This window comes from Callospermophilus lateralis, chromosome 18 (assembly GCF_048772815.1).
Source record: "Callospermophilus lateralis isolate mCalLat2 chromosome 18, mCalLat2.hap1, whole genome shotgun sequence".
NCBI lineage: Eukaryota > Metazoa > Chordata > Mammalia > Rodentia > Sciuridae > Callospermophilus > Callospermophilus lateralis.
The window spans coordinates 22,078,908-22,102,795 of record NC_135322.1 but is presented as its reverse complement, the minus strand read 5'-3'; the positions used below and the strand labels follow the sequence as shown (position 1 = coordinate 22,102,795).

The 23,888-nt window shown below is 31.8% G+C and overlaps 1 protein-coding gene across 3 annotated transcripts in view; it reads left to right on the top strand.

Moving 5' to 3' along the window:
* The window catches only part of Uri1 (URI1 prefoldin like chaperone), a 66,758-nt gene that overhangs the window by 11,720 nt on the left and 31,150 nt on the right, over nucleotides 1–23,888 (top strand). For 2 of the 3 annotated variants that reach the window (XM_076838344.2, XM_076838345.2), the window contains one exon: nucleotides 14,637–14,671. The exons of the other annotated variant lie outside the window; for it this stretch is intronic. In XM_076838344.2, coding sequence (XP_076694459.1) covers nucleotides 14,637–14,671 — 35 coding nt within the window. Of the gene's footprint in view, nucleotides 1–14,636; nucleotides 14,672–23,888 lie in introns of those variants that run through there. 3 annotated transcript variants of the gene reach the window in all.

Here is a 23,888-nt window from a genome sequence, read left to right as displayed (position 1 = left end):
ATGAATGGATTAAAAAAATGTGGCATTTATACACAATGGAATATTACTCAGCACTAAAAAATAACAAGTCATGGCATTTGCAGGCAAATGGATGGCATTAGAGCAGATTATGCTAAGTGAAGTTAGCCAATCCCTAAAAAACAAATGCCGAATGTCTTCTCTTATATAAGGGGAGTGATTCAAAATGGGATAGAGAGGAAGAGCATGAGAAGAAGACTACCACTAAATAGGGAAGAGAGGTGGGAGGGAAAAAGAGGGAGAAGAGGAGTTTCAGGGAAGATGGAAGGAGAACCTCATTGTTATACAGAATACATATATGATGTTGTGATGAGAAAAAAAAGTGTGTCACATTAGATTGGATAGAGAGAAAGGATGGGAGAGGAGGGGAGGAGTAGGGAGGATAGGAAGGACAGTAGAATAGAATAGACAATATGATTGATGTATGTACATTCCATGTATGTATTATATGTCAAAATACATTCTGCTGTCATGTATGACTAAAAAAATAAAAATAATTCGTATGGTTAAAAAAATGCTATTTTTTAAAAAAATTTATATTGTTTAATGGTTGTGAAGTGTCTTCCTCTGTCACTTTTCTTCTCTTTGCCTTTATGGGCAGAAAATGAAAAATTCTGAATTCTCAACTATATTTATTAAAAACCAAGTAGACTATAAAGATGGTCTCTCCAGTCTTATATTTTCTTGAGAGAAGCAGTGCTTTGTGCAATGCAATAAGAAAACTAAAGGATGATGCTTTACTGTTGATTACTTTATCCTTCTAGATAATTTCATAATTCTATTTTTTTCTGTATTTTTTGGGGGGTACTAGGAATTGAATCCTGGGGTGCATAACCACTGAGCCACATATCTAGCCCCCTCTTTTTTCCCCTCATTTGTTATTTTGAGACAGGGTCTTGCTAAGTTGCTAAAGCAGGCTTTGAATTTGTAATCTTCCTGCCTCAGATTCTGGAGCTGCTGGGATTACTGGTGTGCCCCACTGTTCCGGTTCATTTTCTTATTATTTACTTCTTTTTTTAAACTTAGGAATAATTGATTATGAAATAATTACTGGGGGGGTAATGAAATATAGCAAGATGCAATAAAAATATAATTACTAGTATTTTAGTCTGTGTTTTTATAACAAAATACTTGAGGCTGGGAAACTTATACAGATTTATTTGGCTCATGATTCTCGTGACTGGGAGTCAAAATAGTGTGGTGCCAGTGTCTAATCTTGACTAGGGCCTGTTGACTTCATCATAATATGGCAGAGAAGCAGGAAGCAAACTGGCTGTATACAAAAGATACCAAGATGTGGAATGGCCTTACGCTGTATACAAAAGATACCAAGATGTGGAATGGCCTTACGAGATAGCATTAAACCATTCATGAAGGTGGAATCCCCATACCTTAATCATTTTCTTAAGCTGTATTACCTCTTAAAGGTTCCATCACCTCAACTCTGCCACATTAGGGGCCCAGCTCTCAGTACATGAAACTTTAGGGGTCAACCATATTCAATCCATAGCAGTTAGGTTCTGATAGTGTCTTAGACTTATAAAGAGATTCAGTGTATTCATATTTTAACTGCAAAAATAAAATTTTATTATTTTTTATTACTAAAATATTTTTTTCTTTATTCCTTGGAAGACCTCTAAGAATGAATAAAGGTTATGAAATATTTTGAACTGCTCAAGAAACTTTGAGAAAGAAACTAAAAACTAAAATTGGGTTCAGTGGATTCGGATTGTATATATCTTAATAAATTGAAATCTGATTCATTACCACAAAAATCTTCCTCAGTGAAAAACTTGGTTCTCAATAGCATGTATATTTATTCATTTGCTATTTTATAATCTACACAAAATAGTTCCAGGATACCTACATTAATGCTATTGCCAACAACAAAACTTTATTAAGTAAATGGTCAAGATTTCTTTGCAGTTTTGCTTTTCCAGAATTAACTTTTTAGGAGTGTAGCTTTTAATCTCCAAAGTTACTTGAATTTTTTTTTTTAATGCAGTTATAACTTGAATTTGCTATACAGTTTCTGTATGTGTTGAATTTTAGTATTTATCTTTTTCACTTAATTTTGTGTAATATATTAGATGTTTATATGGTTCAAAATCACAACTATATAAAAATTATACTGAGGTAATTCATTCCCATCCCTGCTCTTACATTCCCCTAGAGATTTTTTTTTTTTTTGCTTATTTCTGGTTTATTCTTTGTGTTTTCTCTTTAAAAATAAATAAATCCATTTGTTTTCCTTACCCACACCCCTTTTACACAAAATGTTGCATCTATTTTACCTCTTATTAAATGATATACCTGGGAATTACTTTGGTTTATAGATTTCTTACCCCCTTTTGTACTTGTATACTATTCCATTGTATGGGTAACCATCACATATTCAGCTTTTATCTTACTGATGGCCATTTGGTGGTTTTTCAGCCTCTTGAATAGTACAAATCATGCCTCATTCAATCATTTTATGCTTATATTGTTTCTCATTTATGGAATGACTTCAAGTGAATTCCTAAAGGCAAGATTATTGGGTCAAAGGGTAAATTAGTTTAGCTTTATCCCTATTTATAATCACCTCTTCAAGAACTGCTACCCTTAATTTAATTGATACTATTAAGTAAATAGAGGTAAGAGAAATGGAAGAATATTATATCCAAAAGCTAGGGAGCTTGCCTTGCATGCACAAGGCCCTGGGTTCAATAAATACAAACACAAAACAACAAACAAAACAATAAAAGTTAGGGAGCAAAGTTCCCTTGATTGGCTTTTTTTCTGTGGACACTCATTTTCCAAATTATCACTTCTTACCTGGAGGCAGTAATTATTGGCTTGTTTTGGTGGTTCCACAATTATTTCTTTTTTACTTATTTTTCATAGTACTCTTTAGGAATGGGACTAGGAGTGTAGCTCGATTGTAGAGCATCTCCTTAACTTGTATTAAGCCTGATGTACAATCTTCAGCATTACCCCCCTGCCAAGAAAGAATGTAAATTGAATTATGTGATTTTGTAACTGTCCTGCTTGTAATCTTTTGAGAACTTCTCATTGTACCCAGTATCATTAAAATGTGCTTTGAGACCCTTATATTCATTGCCTGATTTGTCTCTTTCTAGTTTTTTTTTTTTTTTAATCATCTTGCCACTTATTCACTTATTTGCTCTACCTTAAGATAATGATCTAGTTGGGGTGCAGTGTTTCTTTTAAAACTTTTTTTTTTTTAAAGTGGGTAGTAGAATAGAATACTCCCATTAACTTGTGAACTTATACTTGATTTCTTAATTTTATAAATAGTGTAGTGTTACTGTAAATAAGTGAGTACTTTTTAAAAAAATAGAATAATTGCACATATAGCATATATGTATGTGTGTGTGTATATATATATATATTAGTTGGACACAATACCTTTATTTTATTTATTTATTTTTTTGGATGGTGCTGAGGATTGAACCCAGTGCCCCACACATGCTAGGCAAGTTCTCTACCACTGAGCCACATCCTAGTTCCAAAATGGGTACTTTTGAAGAGGAGGGGAAAAGAAATACAAAACTAAGTTATATGCCAGATACTATCGTAAATCCTGAAGTATGTGGGGTATCTTTTCTACCCTCAAGAAACTTGACTTGTAAATGAAACATATTAATAGGAAACAATATAGTGTGATAATTGTTCTCCTAATTCTTTGCTTCTCAATTTTTTATGAACTAGTTTCAGCATTCATCTTTTTTCATTGAAATTACTCTACCTAAGGTTATTATCCTCTTTCTTGTAAAACTTCCTATACCCTTTTGCATTTCTGCCTTTTTTTGACCTCTGTACTTCATTTGAAATTTGCTCCCAGGTAAATTCTTCTCTAGGAGCTTTTATAATTTTGCTTTTTTCTGGTTCTCCAACATTTGTATCTGATTCAACTTATTCTCTTTAATTTCTTCCTTAAATGTTTTAATAATTCCTGTATTTCCATCATTGGTTGTCAACTCTTCTTATTCTCATGTCCTCATATACTCCATTGTGCCCATGGCTTTTGCTTGTTGGGCAAGTTTTCTTGGATAGTCCACAGGTAACTCCATCTCTTGAACTAAAATTTGCCATCTTTGTCCCTAATCTACTTGTTATACATTCTGATCCCAATCCAGGGCAACATTCAAACCAGAGTAGTGTCCATCTCTTCTTGCTGTGGTCTGAAAGTTTGTGTATAATTCCTCACCACATGCTATTTATATGTTGAAATCTATTCACCAATATTATAGTGTTATATGGTAGGGTCTTTGGGAGAGGATTAGGTTATGAGGGCAGGGATCTCAATAATGGGATCAGAGCACTTTTCAAAGAGGCCCAGGGAGCTACCTTGCCCCTATCATCATATGAATATACAAAAAAAGTGCCATTTATGAACCACCAGACATTGAGTTTCTTGATACTCTGATCTTAGATTTCGCCTTCAGAATTGCAAGAAATACGTTTTTTTCCTTTGTAAACCACACATTTTATGGTATTCTATTAAATCATCCTGAATGGACTAAGAATATAACACCACTAATTTTCTTTTTCTCTTTTAAAATATTTTTTTAGTTGTTAATGGACCTTTATTTTATTTTTTTATATGCAGTGCTGAGAATTGAACCAGATGCCTCACACATGGCTAGGCAAGCATTCTACCACTGAGCCACAACCCCAGCCCCCACTAATTTTTTTTTTTTTTTTTGTCATTTCTACTTATATAATCTGTATATTCCGTCTTAAGGACTCTACTTGAAAAATAATATGCCAGAAGTTTCAGTGAATATTACTATGTTGCTAGTCTTTTTAATTGTAAGCATCCTGGTGTTACCTCATTGTGCTTTTTATTTTGCAATTCTAATCTGTAAGCTTGTATCTATTTATTTAGATATTAAATTATCTCATTTATTACTTAGTTGCAGTTTACTCATTTTGCCATGTTTTCCATTTGTCATACTTTTTATCTTTTATGTTAGTAATTACTTTTTTTAAACTGGGCATTAATCCCCAGTACCACATCAACTGAGTTACATCCCCGATCCTTTTTATTTTTTATTTCAAGACAGATTCTCCCTGAATTGTTGATCACATCTCAAAGATGTGATCCTTCTTTCTCAGTCTCGCAAGTTGCTGGGATTACAGGCATGCACCACCATGCCCAGCTAGTAAATATCTTTTAAGTGCTATTAGCTTGATAGTTAAAAATTATTTTCCTTTTAGTTATTACTCTGGAGATTACAGTATGGATTCTTTACTTATGGTCTACTTTAAATTTTCAAGTTCTGAAATTATTCAAATAATCGTTCAATTGTTTTTCATTAAGCATTCCTCCTTCACTTGTCTATTGTGTTTTTAACCCCAAAGATATTAGAATTATTATTGTTTTAAGTATTCAATTTTCATTTTAACTTAATTCTGAATTAGCAGCCCCCCCCCCATCCCAACACATACACCTTAAGTATTTTAAAGATGCCCTCCTTACCTTATCTTTTGACTTATGTCATTTTTTTTATTTTTTGGAGTCTTATACAGGTCTTATTATTTTCTTCCTAGAGTAACTAGTGCATTTCCCGCCCTTTGCCTGCTTTGGTATCTCTCTTTGGTTTTCAGGTGTTCTATTATGATAGGCCTCCATATGGTTTTCTTTGTCTTTTGAGGCCTGTTTTGAGTATGTAGTTTCTTGAATTTGTAATTTGATGTCTTTTGTCCAAATTCGAAAATTCTTATCCATTCTTCATATATTTGTTTTGTTTTGTTTTTTGTTCTTTGGTCAATCTCTCTTCTGTTTTTGGTATTCTGGGTACACATTAGATATTTTGTCACTACTTTTATTTCTGTCTTTTCTGTGTTTTCTATCTTCCTTTTGCTCTGTATGCCACGTTGGATGGTTTCTATTGACATATATTCTTCTATTTACTAATTTACTGTTCTAGTGTATCTGTTGACTTCTTAATCACACTAGTTGTGTATTTTACTTCAGAATTTATGTTTTGAATTCTAAAATTTTATGTTTTGAAATTCTAAAACTTAGCTTCCCTGTCTGACATTTTTAGCTTTTCTTCTATTTTTATGAATGTAGTAATCATAAAGATTTACTGGCATTAGTTAGCATTCTGTTACTACAACAAAATACCCAAAATAAATCCACTTATAAAAAGAAAAGGATTATTTTTACTCATAGTTTTAGAGGCTTCAATCCATGACTGATTAGCCCTGTTATTATCTGTGGCAGCCCAGTGTATGTGACAGGAGTTCATGGCAGAGGAGGACATTTACCTGACAATGGTGAAGGAAAGAGGAAGAGATATTTATTCTATGATTTTCTTCAAGGGCATGCTCCCAGTGTCTGGAAGACTTTCTACTAGGTCTCATCTCTTAAAAGTTTCCTATCACCTTCTAGCACCAAGGTGGGGACCATTTCTTTAACACATGGGCCTTTGGGGGGGATATTTCATATCCAAACTATAGGAACATTATTACTGCAATATTGAAATCAAACAAGGCTCTATTTTGTGTAATGTGTATTTTTTTTTCCTCTTGATTTCTTGTCAGCTATTCTTGTTTTTATAGATTGCTTTGTACCTTGTAACTTTTGACTGGGTGTCCAACATTGTATTGGAAAATTGTGTAGCCTGTAGATGATGTTACTCTTCTTCAAAGAGGCTTTCCTTTCAGCAGCCAACATAATGTACATGGAGTATGTCTTTTTCCCAAATTATAATCTTGTATATGTAGATATTTCTCTGTTCTTTTTCATTGGATTATTTCCCTATATATAAACTAGTATCACATTTCTTATTTTAATAACTCTCATTATCTGGTAGTAAAATTCTTTAGCTTTGTTCTTCAAAATTACCTGTTCTTTATCTTTTTATTTTTTTAATATACCCACTATCAGTTTCTTTTTTTCCTCTCTGTTTTTATTTGTTTTAATTAGTTACACATGACAGTACAATGATCTTGACATATAATACTATCTTTTTCTTTTTTTGTATATATTTTAGGACCAGCTTTTCTGTATTTACAAAATAACCTGCTGGGGTTTTGCTTGGAGTACTTTGAATCTAAAGATCAATATGGGGAGAACTACTGACATATTTACAATATCAGGTTTTTTAGTCCATGAATATGGGACAAATTTAGGATTGTAATAATTTCTTAGTCAGTTGATCTTTTTTTTTTTTTTAACCATTTTAATGCTTTTTATCTCTTATGACACTTGCCTTCAAATCTCTGTTGTGTTGGATACTAGTGTGCACCAACTTATTTTCTTCCTTTTTCTCATGGTCTATTATTAGTTTTTCTCATTTAACTTCAATTTATTTGTGTTCAAAGTGTATCTCTTATAAATACCATGTAGTTGTGGTTTTAGTGTACAGTCAACATCTTTTCCTTTTATTAGTCAATTATGGATAATATTCAATTTTTTCACTTTTCTATTTGACATTTTGTTTTAAAAATCATAATAAAATATATATAACAAAATCGAATCATTTAACAATCTAAATTTAAGCTCAGTGACATTAATTATATTCACATTGTTGATCAGTCATAATCTCCATCCATCTCTAGGTCTTCTTTTTGACTTGCAGAACTAAACTTCTATATTAAATTAATGACTCCTTTTTCCCTCCACTATTCCTTGGCAACCCCAATTCTACTTTTTCTGTCTGTATGAATTTTATTAGCCTAGGTACTCATGTAAGTAGAAAAGTGGTATCTCGTTGTGATTCTATTTCACTTTTTAAATGTTCTTCCTGTTTTTATTTTTATTTTAATTTTTTTTCGATTTATTTTGCCGGCCTTTGAATTAATCAGACAACCCTTATTGTTATTTCTTTCTGTTAATTTGTTTGTTCTATACTTTATATATACTTTAATAAATGTGCTATGTGTTTATTCTAATTTTTTTTTATTATTATTTTTTAACCAGGGAAGACTCTGGGCTTTAATTTGGATATTTTCTATTCACCTACCAACAAGTTAAAAGATTGTGATTTGCGCCGTATTTAATCTCCTTTTAACAACATTTATTAAAATGTTTTTAGATACTTCAGTTGTAGAATCTTTTATTTTGATTTTTAGTGGAATTTGCTTTCTTTTCATGTATTTCATCATTTCCTGTGTTTTCTTGAAAATATGAATCACGGTTATTTTAATATCCTAGTTTAACTCTGGTATCTAGATTGCATGTGTATGGTTCTGTTTTCTATTAGTTTTTTTCTTTATTCCTTTTGATATTTAGTCTTGTGATCCTTAGCATCTTGGAATCCTGGTGAGTTTTTATTAAATGCTGGGACTGATTATGCTTCTGAATGTGATATCTTCCTTGCCTTCTGCTAGGTAGAGAGAGCATGAGCTCCTCATCTTAATTCCAGCAGCCACTGAATGGAGTAAAGACCGAGTGGTTGTTTCACTGAGAGATCTGCTACTCTTGGCTGCTCAAGGGCTTTCTTCTAAGAACCTGTATTTGTTCACCAAGGATACCTTCTCTGGCAGACTTTTGAACTCCTTATTTTTGCTTCATCCTAAGCTCTGCTTTTCAGTTTTTTAGTTTAGCTTTTTATCCTTCATAGCTTTAAATCCTTTGACATTAAATTCTGAAACCAACTGTATGGTTAAGACCACTCATACCTCTTACTTTGTTTCTATAGCTTTGTCAGACTATCCAAGGTTCTGCTTGTTTCTGTTTCCCAGATGTTGTTGCTTAGGGTCCAATGTAATTCTTAGCTTCTTACCTATGCCCACAGTTGTCCAAGAAAAAAAGCATTCTCAGATTATTAGCTTAATTCTCCATTTCTCCTCTCTGAATCTTTAGCTTCTTTTATCCTTGTTCCTTTGACAATTTTTTTAAAATATTTATTTTTTAGTTGTAGTTGGAAAGAATACCTTTATTTGATTGTATGTGGTGCTGAGGATCGAACCCCTACCACTGAGCCACAAGGCCAGCCCTTGACAATTCTTAACTGCCTTTGTGTTAGCTTTTCCTTGCTGTTACAACACCTGAGAAAAGCAGTGGTAGAGGAGGAAAGCTTTATTTTGTATCCACTGTTTCAAAGGTTTTAGTTTATGTTGGTTAACTCCATTGTTTTGGATCTGAGGTGAGGCAGAACATCCTTGTGGAAGAGTATGGTGAAGGAAAGCTTCTCAGTTCATGGCAGCCCCCAGCAACCAGATATAGTTTCCGAGGGTACAATTCCAGTGACCTATCTCCTCCCAATTTTATCCAGTGTGCCTACAATTCCGCAGCTCAGGCTGTCCTTGAACTTGGGATCGTCTTTTTCACTTTCCTGGTAACTGGAATTATATACTACCACATGTGGCTCTTAGTTTTTGGTTACTTTATTTTACTATAGTCTTACAATGTGGCTCTTAGTTTTTGGTTTCATTTTACTATAGTCTTAAATGAAAATTTGCTGTTTTAAGTAGTCAAAATGGTATTTTAAAGATTGGTTTAATTTTACTTTTTTGGTACTAGTTAATATACCCGCCTCCATTTTTCTATTTGTATTTACTCTTTAATGAATTACTTGTTTACTTTGAATGTTCCACAGGCATATTTTTGTCCTAATCTGTGTGAGAAGCTTAAAGTTTTCTTAGTCAGTGTTTGTTAATAGTAAACCATAGAAATGCTTAGAAGGAAGTACTGAAAGAAAAGTTAGGAAGAACCGGTGCATCTGTTTCAGATGGTTTGTTAGTTTGTGTGCATTATTTTATAAACTGAGAAAAACATTTCCTCAGACTTGTGGTTTTGTGAGTATAGAACTGTCCTTCTTTAAAGGGACCATGTGCTTATATGTTAGGTGAATATTGTTGAATAAAGTAGACATGGCCTCTACCTCATAGAGCTTTTAATCAGTACAGTTAGAAGTTCCTGATACCTAATTTAAATAATTCCAGACATTTCAGTTATCTAACACTGAATGTAATTGTTACTCATCTCAAACATTTCTAGTAGGAGAAAACTGTATGTAATTAGGACACTTGGGATTAGTAGTAATAAATACTCAAAAAAAAAAAAAAAACAACCTAATTTGTAGGTAAAATCTACAAAGAAATGAAATGTACAGTACCAAAGCACTTTAGACATAGTCCAATATTTGTATAGACCAGGTCAGAATTCTGAGAATGTTTTAGGTGAGGAGAAAATGGGCTAAAACAAAAATCAGGATTAAAGTGATCATTTTGATTTTATCCTGGCTAAATTTTAAAATAGCCTTTAAGTGCTTAAAGATGTGGCCTCATGTAATTGGACTTAGTTTTTGGTAGCAGTTTTGCTTTCCAGTATATTTAGAATGTAATTTTTTTTTTTTAACATTGAAATGGTTTTCTTGAAACTAAAATCTAGTAAGAGAAGCAAATCATATAAATTTAGACAGCTTTGATGAGTACATTTTCCAAATTGTTATATTATACATTAACCCATATAGGAAGAATTTGAAATTGTAGTAAAGTAAGGAAAGTTTTAGAAGTGAAGTGAATTGTTTTTTGAGAAAAATATCAAAAATCAAGAAACATACTTACCTTTTTTGACTTTCTCCTACAGTCTAGTTTTTATGTGGCACTGTATTTAACTTGGAAAACTCATAGGTTGATGCCCCCTTGTGGTCTCTTACCAAAATAAATAGTACAAATATAAGTGCTAGAGTTCTTATTGCATGTTAAATCATTCATTCATTCCTTTATAAAATAATTTTGAAAAAGCAATTTATGGGGAAAAACAGTAAAAAATTATTATTCCTGTTGTATCTATAATTTATCAATCTTAAAATTTATCAAATATAATCCTTATTTATTTTAGTTGTAGTTGGACATAATTTATCAAATATAATTCTTATTTATTTATTTAAATTATAGACACAATACCTTTATTTTTATTTATTTATTTTTATGCAGTGCTGAGGATCAAAGAGTGCTCTACTGCTGAGCCAGAACCCCAGCCCTTTATCAAATATCATTTTAACCCTTTGTAACAATATACTAGCTGTGCCCTAGAAAAATAGGGCTAGTATATTTTCTGTACAGCTAGTATATTGCAACAATATACTAGCTGTACAGAAAAATAGGTTGTTTGAGTAGATTGTTCATCATGGTCATTATGGGCATCTAACTCCCTTAATTATTACAAATTGTTAAAACTGTGATTATATGTCAGAGTGATTATGAGGTTAGCTTATTACTTCCCAGCTCTCCACCCCCAAACACATATATTCACATATTCCCCCTCCCTCCCTCCCTTCCTCCCCTCGGGCACACGTGGTATTTGTATATTTACTTATTTGGTTGAAAGGCCAGAAGAAATAAGGATTTCTACTAGTGAATTGGTGACTTTAAGCTTATTGGCTTTTACTGACATTATTGACAGTGTCTTCTTTATATCTGAGTGTTAGTTATATAAGGAGGGAAGTGGAGGAGAAACAGTAGCAGCAATCAATGTTTTAAGAAAGATTATAGATGTAAACAACTGCCTTTCTTTTACTCAGTAAGTTTTGTCAGGGTTGGAAACAGTCCAATACAAAGGGGTATGGGCTTTGAGATTTTAAAGATCTGGTTTTAAAACTGATTTTCATCTCCTACCAGTTTTTGTACAGTTGTATAATATTGGATAAACTACTTTATCTCTGAATACAGGTTTCTTCTCTTTAGAAAGAGGTTAAACCTAACTCATTGAAATGTTTGCAGCTTGATATTTATCATTTGAAGTCTTGGGATAGACCATCGTTCTTCTAAATCTTAGAAGGACACTTTGGAGATGTAAAGAAAATATACCATATAATTTTGTAGCTACTTTATTGTTGATAAGTACTTCCAATGATAGTTTGTATTTTAAAAAGTGGTAAATCGGGGCATAGTTTTGTTTCTTTATCATGGATACTTATTGCTGTAGTACTTACATATAATATAAATAAATAAAATACATATTTTATTTACAAATTCTTGACTTACAATCATTATATTGAAGAATTTCCTAGGTCAATTATTTTAATATAATCAAATTATTTTTTATAAAAATGATGCAGAAACTTTTTTTTTAAAAAAAGAATAATATTTGAAAATTTTGATAGAATTATCTTTAAAACAAAACTAGTATTGTTCCTTTATAGCTATCTTTGTTTTGTGGAAGTAAACAGAGCAATGAAATGTCTTTTGTTTTTTTGCTTTGTTTTTCAACAGTTGTTGATAGAACCAGAATTACTATCTTGTGGTCACTTCATTTAATAATTAAAAGAGTTACTCTGAATTCTCTGTCAGAAGAAGCAAGATACATTGGAATTTACTTCACAGATAAAGAAGGTGTTTTGTTTTGTTTTTTAAACCCAGGTACATTCAACTTTGAATCATATAATTTTTCCTAAAATTTTCTTTGGCAGGTTAAAATCATCTCAGAATATAAGTGCAACTGTAGAGTTTAAATACTTTTTGAATATTGGTAAACCATAAATTGTATAAAAATATAATAGTAGACACACCATCAGAAGATTATTCATTTATTTTCATATCTGTCTTTTTTTGTTCCCCTTCTTTCTAATTTCTAAAACATTACATCTGTGGTCTGCATTAATGCGTGTCTCTGATGTTAAAGACATCCAATAAATACTTTAAAGACAACCAATAAATACTTTAAATATAAAGCAATATTTTGATAGTGCAAGTTTCTCTTGTAAACTAATGAAATGGATTTTTGTTGGTCTACCTTTGAATATCTGTTCCTAGGGAGACTATTTTAGGAAAGAAAAGGGATCGGGGGAGTAGAGGAAAGGATGGCTAGAACAAAGTGGAAAATAGACTGTGTGTGGGGAGTGATGGCAAGAATACATGCCATCCTACCAGAGACTTGTTTTTAAACATAAAAAGCATATGTGCCAAATTTACATATTTACTAATTAAAAAGGCTTCCTGGAAACATTAAGTAGACTATCTTCTATAACCTTTAACACCATCACTAATGGATATAGCCTAGAAAATTTCATCGAAGGTCCTTTAAATAATGTAAATTATTATGAATATGTAACTAGTTAATATGCAGCTATGAAAGGATTATCATGTAGAGGTTAATGAACATTCTGCTCTTATGGTTTGCAGGGCTTTTCTTTTTGTGCTTTTGGCTCACTTCATGCTTGGAAACACATGCATTGGTATTGGAAAACATCCTGTTTTGGGTCTCATCTTTTAATGGGGCTGTTAAATAGGAACTTTATAAAATGAATTTCTTGAAGATTTTTTTCTTTTTTTAATTTACATTTAATTCTGTTTGTCTATTTTATAATTACTGCCAAATCAGAAACAGTGAAATAGATTGATGTAGTTTTAGCTTGGCTTTTCCAGATGTAAAGTCAGTACTCTATTATATAGTACCACTGTTATTAAGTGTTGCTATGTGATTGATACTTACTAAGAGATCTTCATTCTAAAACGGACTTTTTATGCTGAGTTAATGTGTAGTATGGTTGGGTATCTGATTACAGCATGTATTTTGGTACAGGATTACTGCCTTAGTATTTAAAATGTACCAAAGAAGGACATTTATTTCAGGAATTAAATGTTATAATAGAGGAATTTAGTGACAAGTCAAAAAAAAAATCTCGTGATTTTTGGTGCAACATTGAACATAGCCAATATTGGTATTTAGAACTAAACTAGAGCAGTGGGTTGCAAACCAAATCATAACTGCTGTCTTTTTCACGTGACCTTAGCATTTTGGCTTTTATTCCTTAGTTTCTCTGTCTCTAAAATGGTGTTGTGGTATGCTAGATTACTATTTAAAATTTTTATTAATGGGTGATTTAAAATTAGGTGATTATCAATCTGTAAAAATAATATTAATTTTAAAAGTGTGATTCAAAAATAGTGCTATTTTAAAATTTATATTTTTCCTATACTCATTAGGGTTTTTGTTTTTGAGCATTTTGAGAATCTGTTACAATATCTCAAAGGAAAAAAATAACATTTGTTCTTAATTCCATGGTTTTAGTATTATAAACCTAGTTTAAACTGGCTGTGAAGTGCTTAAAATTTTATCATAATTCACCGGGGAAAGAATGAGCTGTTCAGAGCAACTCTTTATCCCAAGTATTTCTTCTTGAAATGTAGGAAAAATATCACTGAACTCATTTTTAATGCATCAGAATAAAAATTACAGGTGAAAACATTTGGAGATATACTGACAAAATAAAATATTTTCATTACTGTCATTTTTTTCATTTTTCTTTTTTTTTTACTGATGAAATGTGGATGTTACATTGGTTTCTAGTTATTTATAACATTTGTGTATTCTACAAAATATGTAACAGTGAAAACAGGTCTGTAGATTGTACAAAATACTAGTTATCTTATATCATATGTCACCTAATAGTTATGAAGCGAGTTTTGTACCAAAGTATGAATTGGAAAGCTGTAATTTGTTCTGCAGTTATCAGCCTGCATTAGAGGGTTATGATAAAGTGAACTGCTTAAAAACTAACATTCACATCTCTGTGCATTTGACAAATAAAAATGTATGCTGAAATGCTATTAAATCTGTAAAGCTACTGTTCTAGTTTTCTGATAGACTATTTTTGTTACTCTTTGCATAGCTCTGTTTTTTCATGAATAGTTATCTGTTTTTATGACAGGTGGTCACTAACTGCCAAGAGAAAATCCAGCATTGGTGAGTGAAAGATGGTTTTATTATATTTCTGAAATACTGTTGGGGTCACCTACTTGTATTTAAAAAATGTGCGTACTGGTTTTGTGTGTGACTGTGAGATAAGTAATTGAATTCTTCTAGTTATCTCCATTTTGAGTAGCTTTGATATTAATTTGTATATTTTTATCCTTTTCTGAATTACATATTCCCTGATTTCTTGAAATTGTTACATTTGTGTTTCTCCATTTAAAAAAATGTTAGAATAATATTAATATCATGAAGTATAAACTTAGTCATATTTGAACGTAACTGGTCACAGAGAGCTCTGAGTATTTTCTGTATTGCTAGTAGAAAAATAATTGGGATCAGTTGTTTTAAAATAATGATGGAAATATGGCACAGATAAATTTTTTGAAAGTTTGAAAATTGAATTTTCTATATTTCAGAACTTGTTTTATGGACTGCACTTTTTTAAAGAGAAAGAAAGCATATCTATTAATTTGTTAATGTATAGTTAACAGGACAATGTTTGGTAAATAACATATTTCCTTTTTCTTCTGAGGAAAATGCTCAATTTAATAGTGAATAAAATCTTATATTTTGAGTTGTCATGAGATATAGCTGTTGATCTTACAGATATCAAATTACAATATATCCATGCTGTGTTTAGGAAGATTTTACTGAGAGAACAACAGGAGCTGTCTTGATTATTGTCTGCAGGGTTATTGCAAAATCATGGTAACTGCCCCTTTAGTAGTGAGATTAAACCTTCGGTTATACACCATCAAGCATATAATATTTTAAATTTATTTTAAGAGGCTTTTTCTTCATGCCTGAGAGATCTCCAAGGAAATAATTTATAGTTAGTGTATATCAAATGTTTTTTGGTATAAATGCACATGGTCTGCAAGCAGTGGATAAGAGTAAAAATCAGTGCAATCTGTACACATCATCTTATTAAATTTTGACTATTGGCTTGCAGAAAATAATCTAAAACTAATGATATCCACTTTATAAATAAAAATTCAGGACTTCATTAATTTTCAATAAATGCAGCATTGTAGTTGCATCCATGGTGGTGTAAGTCTGTCAACATTTCCATAAATGGACTATTCGTTTTTCATTATACATTCAGTTCAGGTTAAAATGTGAAATGCAAGTCCTTGGCCAAAGAATGCTTTTCTCTTGAAAATTTGGCTAAAGCGATTCATTTTAAAAATAATTCTCAAGGGACATTTTATTAATGTGAACTTCTGTCAGTTTTGGCAAGGGGTTAGTAAATTAGAAAAGGATCTATTAGAACAGATACCAGCTTACATAAATATGTAAGTAATAACCTGCTTCTGGTTGTTTTTTGTAAAATCCTTCCCTATTAAGAGAGTTCTTTAAGAATAAAATGCACATGTTTTTATCGTATTATCCACAGTTCCTCCTCCTTGTGTTTGGCACGAAATAGGCACTTAATGAGTGCTTGGATAAATGAAGATGAAATATATAGTTTTTTTTTTTTTTTACCTACCATTTTAGTTTAAAAATGGTTTTAGCAGTATACAATCCTGGTGAACAGTGACAGGTAAGAAGTAAGAGCAGGTTCATGTGACCCTATCTCACATTCTGAAGCCTTCCATATTTCTCTAAACACATCTTAATATCATACCTTATCTGTACATTAACAATTAAAATTATTTTTTTTTTCAATTTATATTTGCTTCTTCCTTTAATTACTTCTGATATGGCTTATGGAATAGACTTTCTGTTTGCTTTATATTTATTCAAGTACAGATGGATCATGTAAATAGTCTATCAATATTGATAGAATCTAAATGGCCAGTGAACTCATCAGTTTGTTATGTTCAAAAATTAAAAGCAAAGTGTTTTCATTCTTTTGAGAGCCAGGAAATTGTTATTTGGGAGCATTGTGGGATTCTTCTGATATATTTACATTGTTTTAATTCCTCAAACACTCATTGAGTTCCTTCCCCATTTCAGTATTGTGCTATTTGGAGTTGAAAGAATCTGCCATGGAGGGATTTATAGTCAGGTGCTAAACAGAGAAATCACAATAATTTTGTGCTACTTGCAGAGATATGAAGCAAATACAGAGGGAGTTGAGAGGCTAGAGCCATTCCTAAGCATGTCTCACATACTATTTTTAAAAGCATGTTATTTTTAATTCTTCTTTGACTCTTGGTGTTAGCCCAGTCTGAAATACAATTGTGTAGCCAAGCTTGCTTTTTTTATGGATATATATCAATATAACAAGGGAGAACAAAATATATGAAATAAAAAATTCATTCTTTTGCTAGTGGTATATATGCTTGTTTGTACAATTTTAAAGGATTCTTTTATTTAAGGGACAAGTAATGTATAATCTAGGCTTCAGAAGTAATTTTGATTTTTTTTTTTTAAAAAACATATAATAGGAAGTAAAAGTATTTATAGAAAAGTATGAGTGAAAATGGTCTGGGACCACAGGACCTGCCCAGAAAAATCTCTTCCATAAAATTAAATCAAATTCTAAAATGGTGGTGAACCAAGAAATTCATAGTATTTGTTTATTTGATAATAACAGATTAAAAGGAAGTTTTTGAGCCTAACAGATGAGAATTTGTTCAACACTATTTTAGAGCTAATACTTAATACTGGTTCTTATAAAATTTTTTCCCCTTAACTCAGATAAGGTATAGTAAAATCTAAACACATTTTCTCATTAAAATGTGAGTGTGTATCCCACTGTTTGTTCACTAGTGGTTGATTATTCTGTTTGGGGATTATTTTTAATTTTTAATTCTTTCTCAAAGAAAATGGAATTTGAAGTCAATGGGAACTGAACATATGTAAGAAGAAACCATGTATCATTTGTGTCCTTTTATATATCTTAAATTTTGAAAGAAATGTTTTGCCTAATTAAACTTTTTTGCGTAAATCTTAATGTATAGTCATTTTTGATGTCTTAAAGATATATGCTACATTTGAATCCTCTCATTTATTAACTTTGTAACCTTGGGCATTTATACCAAGTGTTTTATTTTCCTTGGAAAATGATGATGCCATGTAACTCACAGGGTTGTAGTGAACACCAAATGAGGTGATGTCTAGAAACTACCCAGCCTGGCATTCAAGTATTATTATTATTTAAAAAAATTTTTTTTTTAGTTATACACAATATCTTTATTTTGTTTATTTACTTTTATGTGGTGCTGAGGATTGAACTCAGTGCCTGACATGTGTGAGGCAAGCACTCTGCCACTGAGCCACAACCCCAGCCCTCAGGTGTTATTAACAACACATACATAAAAATGCCTATGTTTTGTAAATATCCATGAATATTTTATATTTATGCTTGTTACTTTTTTGTCATGGTATGGAATTGACTTTCTGAGCATTATTGTTACAACATTATATGAATATTTTAAAGTAACTTTTTGTTATGAAAAATTTCAAACAAAAGGTGACAAAGTGATTTTCAACTTTAGTAATTGTCAACTCATGTTTTTTTTCTGGACTTTCATTTAACATCTCGTCCTATCTATCATCCACTTCCAGTTATTTTGAAATGAATCTAATTAATATTCTGTTTGGAAATACTTTAGCTTTATATTTAAGAGATAAAAATGACTGACTATACAGGGCTGGGGTTGTAGCTCAGTGGTAGAGCACTTGCCTGGTATGTGTGAGGTGCTGGGTTGATTCTCAGTACCGCATATAAATAAAGATCCATCAAGAACTAAAAAAACATTAAAAAACTTAAAAAATGATTGTACATTAATGTAAGAGTTAAGCAAATTTTTAAAAATTAGGCAATACTTTTGTATTTCAAAATTTAAGCTTCCACAGGAGGCCTACACTCTGCCGCTCTGCTGCTACCATGTCTCTAGTGATTCCTGAGAAGTTATTGATGCGGGGGGAAGGAAATAGCCTTTGCCATCACTGTCATTAAGGGTGTGGAACGAAGATATGCTCATGTGGTGTTGAGGAAAATAGACACTGACCTCACCAAGCGGCTGGAGAATTCATTGATGGTGAGGTTGAACGTGTGATCACCATTATGTAGAATCCACGACAGTACAAAATCCTAGACTGGTTCTTGAACAGACAGAAGGTTGTAAAGAATGGAAAATTCAACCAGGTTCTGGCCAATGGTCTCGATAGTAAGCCCAAGAGGACTTGGAGCAACTGAGGAAGATTAGGACCCATAGGGGGCTGTGCCAATTTGGGGACTTTTGTATCCAAGGGGCCAGCAAACTAACACAACTGGTCACATGGCCACACCTAGGTTGTGTCCAAGAAGAAGTGAGTCTGTAGGCCTTTTCTGTTAATAAATAATTATATACCTTTAAAAAAAGGGGGGGTGCTGGGGTTGTGGCTCAGTGGTAGAGAACTTGCCTAGCATGTGTGAGGCACTGGGTTCGATCCTCAGCACCACATAAAAATAAACAAACAAAATAAAGGTATTAAAAAAAAAGCATAAAAGGGTGCAAATGATATGGTTTCTTTCTACCTTTGTTCAGTTCTCATTTTCCTTTTCTGGAAGCAACCATTTTTTACAAGTTTATCATGAATCTTTTCAGAAATTGCATACGGTAGGTATATGTGTGTGTATTCATCCACATGTTTAGATTTATTTATTCCCATCCTTTCGGACAAAAATGAAATTGGACTGTGTACTGTTCATTTGATGCTGTATGTTGGAGATTGTCCTCAGATAATTAACTTTCTATTCACATAAAGTTCATTGTGTCATGTGTCAAACTTTTAAGGGTCACCAAATATAATTTGGTAATAATTTTTTTCTTAATAAATAATGGCCATATCATTGTAAGTATATAGTGTCTTTAAAAAAAACTTTATTTGTGCCTGATGCTGTGTTGTGCGTTGAGCTGGGCTCACCTGTGTTCCTTTTCTGGTAGTGTTGTCTAGGCTCACTTATTTGGCTGTAGCCATTTGGTAGCTGGATCATCAGGGTTGTTAAAAATGGCCTTACTCCCAAGTCTGTGGCTAATGCTGGGTATTAGCTAAGCCTATCTGTCTGTGCTGTTTATCCAGCTCACTTTTCATGGTGATCTCAGGGCAGCAAGAATGGAAGCTGCAAAACTACATTGTGTTGGTCTAAGAGACTTAAAAGCCAGTCCAAACTTGGCACAGTGGCCCACACATGTAACTCCAGTGACTCAGGAGGCTGAGACAAGAGGATTGCATGTTTCAAGGCCAGCCTCAGCAATTTAGTGAGGCCCTAAGTAAGCTACTTAGTGTGACACTTTCTTGAAAAAAAAAAAAAAAGGTTGGGGATGTAGGTCAGTGGTAGAATGCCCCTGGCTTCAATCCCCAGTACAAAACAAAACAAAAACCACATACACATATACACACGCATGCACACACATGTGCGCAACGTGGGGAAATAATCTCCACCTTTTAATAGGAGTAGTGTCAAAGAATTTATGGTCACTTTTAATGCACTACAGATGATTTCTTTTGAATATGTCCAACAGGAAAGAAGTCTCTTTACTGTGTGTTGACTTCTGGGTATTAAATGAAATAGTGCTTGTGATACTGAGCATATTCAAATCATCTACATTTAGATATTGTTTATAATCATAAGTTGTATGTATGTGAGTTGTAGAACTGTCTTGCTTCCTTTAAATCATCCTAAAATGATTTTAAGTAGTAAAGATATCTATGAAATTACGTGAAACAAACCTAAAATATAGAAAAGTATTTTATTTTTTCCAAGTGCTTAATTTTGGGAAGAGTAGCTTTAAATTGAGACATAAAAATTCAGAAACACTTCATGTGGGTTTTTAGAGAGGGATCATAAACCAAATACTTGACATTTATTATTTTCTGAAGGAAACTGGACAGAAAATATATTTTTGAGAAGAAGAGTAATAATCAGTTTACTCGAGTTTACAGTCTGTGTCTATAGTGGGAAATATCCAAGAAACACACCTGAATAGTTAGAGTCAAGTGAAGGTCTGAGATTGCTCTTTTTGGAATTCCTCTTTCCTATTAGTTAGCTAGGATGTGTACATGTATTTGAGCATGTGTGAAAAAGGTGGGGGCGGGAAGAAATATATGTTTGAGGGAAAATGACTCTCAAAAGCACCAAACTCTTATTACAGTATTATGGTTTATAGTATATTTCTCAAGAATACCTAAAACAGGTATGCATATATAAAATTTATTTTCTTATGTGTAATCTGAATAATTGATCTGCATGTTTTTAAAACTTTAAAAAGTACTTATGATAATGGCTTCATTCTTCAGTGTGAGGTAAATTTGAAAATTACTTTTTAGTTTTTGACTACAGTTAGTATTTGGAATAAGGCCTTCTTGTTTGTACTTTTTTTCCTTCCCCTTCTTTCTGGAGATTTCACACACTTTTGTTGTTGTTGGAATTTCTACAGTTATTGATGAAAGTCTTAGGGGCAACTGGGAGGATTCATACCCAAATCTCTCTTCTCTGTCATTCTTCAAATTCTTGTATTTTTTGTTTGTTTAATTGTGTGGGCTTTTAGTACCTGGTTTGCAAAGGTATGTTAAGGTGGCAAAAAAAAAAAAAACAAACCAAAAAAAACCAAAAAAAACCGAGTTGAATAGTTTTAAGGATGAGTTTTGAAACAAAATCTGAATTAGGTTTTAAGATTTTTATTCTGAGTGTGAAATGAATGCATGCTCAATTATAGAAAGATTGAAATAAGAAAAGGAAAAATGTAAATTTACTCAATTTTGAAGAGAAGCCAGTTCTCTCCCTTTGCTTTTAATGTTTTATTACCTTTAGCTTGTTAGTTCTTTGTATATATTTGTGTCACTAAGGCCAAACTATAATATTTCCCTCCTTGATTTAAAGACCTAATGATTTTTAACTTAAAATTAGAAGTTATTACTTCTAGGAGTCCCTAAGCCTTTGTATCAGGTTTTTGGAAGCAGCCAAACTAATACTCAATGCATTTCTGAAAATAAAAGGCAAACTTACATATTAATAGGGGAATTCTACTCCCCCTCCAAGACTTTAAACTGTTATTAAAAAGCCCTCTAAATTTACAACTTATTATGTGGAATATAATCTTTGATGATGATCTATGCCTAGTAACAATGTGCTTTGTTTGGTTCAGTTTCTCATGATCATCTTAAGTCCAGTGAATATTTGATTGAGGCTAAGGATTTGGCTTCTGATATAACTTATGATTTTTCACTTTTTTTCTGAACTTTATTAAGTCTGAAACTATACTACCTGCACCTTGAGTTTTTTCCCATTCATTTTTGAAAAATAAGAGCAACATGCAATAAAGCTTTCAAGCACAAAGAGTGCTGTGTATGGATGAAGGTGTAAATATTGCAAGAATTGCAGTGTTTGAGAGGTGAGTGCTCATGCTTGTTTTGAGATTGAAAAGTCCTAGTTCTAATATACTAAAGATGGATGCGAGTGAGTATCAGTGTATGACTTAGAAAAATGTAGGATCTAGGCAAATTGAATTGAGTTACTTTTTGCTAATTCATATTGAACTTATGACCAAATTGGTGAGGGTTTTCCCATCATTTTATTCATTTTTTAAGTCAGTTGAGTTAAAGATAATTTTGAGGATTTTAAATATTTGGTGGCTTCAGAACCAGGATTCCTGTTTTTCACTCTTACAAAACCACTTTACAGAAACTATTAACCTGGAGAAATCTATGACAAGCCACTTGTTGAAACTATATGGAACATATGGGTCCTTTTCTCAGTTTCTTGTAGGGATCTGTGACCAAAATCACAACTCTAAGAAAACACACAAAAAGTTTACTTTCTCTACAATATACTTTAGAAATAAAGTATAAAATCTAAATTGAAGTCTCAAAACCTAAGGATTATGGTGCGATTTAAGTAAAAACTGGCATGAATAATCAAAGCTTAAGTATGTTATAAACTCATCAGTTTTTCTAAGAGATTTCTCCTTTTAATTTATAACAGGAATATTTATCAGTTGTGGAAATAAAAAAGAGATAAAATTATCTCTAAGTTCATGTAAAGTTAACTGAATTAGGCACTTTGGAGTTACTTCTTTCAGAATTTGACTAATGTGTTTTTATGTAATAGTTAAGCTTTTTTATTTTGAATTCCTATGTCATTTTATTCTAGAGGAAAAGATAAGTTATGAATGAATAAAAAGATGCTATAATAACTGACAGGTCTTAAGTCACATGTTTATAGTTGAAGAGCTCCCTAAAACAAATTCCCTTTACTATGTTTATCCTTTGCACTCTTACTGTTAAAAAGTTTAATTAAGAAATCAGATGGAATGCTAGCTTCATCTGTTTCTCTGAATAATTTGTTCAGTTGACTTAAAAAATTATAAGTGTTTTTATTTAGGCCAATCTTTTTATCTATAGGTTATTTCTAATGATATTTTCTAATCTTTATCTATAGGTTATTTCTAATATTTTCTTATAACTCATAATTTATAAAGAGCATGATGGGTTATTTTATTAGCATCTTTATATAAGTTCCTTGGTATACTAGAGTTGTAAAAAAGGAATATGCCATCATATTGTCTGGATTTTATATACATTAAAAATTAAGTCTTTGTCCCCTTATTTCATTGATTGAAGTTATAAAGTATTTTGTCATGATCATTTAGAAAGAAGATTATTGCTTTTGATTTCATACAGTACATACATTTAAATTTTTAATGAGCATTCCTTTCCCCATAAAACTGTAGAAAGCATAGGAATTTACTTTCGTCTTTCAGGAATGTTTTTATTTTTTAATTTAACTTGAACACTTTCTTTAGATTAAGAAGCTACTTTGAAAAAAAATTATTATTCTTTGTTTTAGTATTGAGAGTCTATCTTTCTATATGCAAATGACCCATGGCTGAATTTAATATTCCTTCATTTTCTTAATTTTAAAGGTGAAAACAGGAATTTTTCAAGCCAGTGAATTGCAAATTAAAAAAACAAACAAACAAACAAACAAAAAATGCATGTTATATTTGATCCCTGCAGTACATGGCATAAGGCTTAGTTATAATGGAGGTATTCAATAGGTGGTGTCAAAATCTTTGGATTTCATCATTTCTTAAATTTTAAAAAAATTAAGTCTTTGTCCCAGATAAACTCAGATAGTAATGGCAATATAAAGCCTTCTCTTTGTTTCCCATTTCAGCACTTCTGAGAGAATGATGTGAGACTATTTCTGAGGAGGAAAAAGGGGTTTGATGTTAGTATTTTTTTTTTTTTTTGCCTATTCTAGCTTTCTACT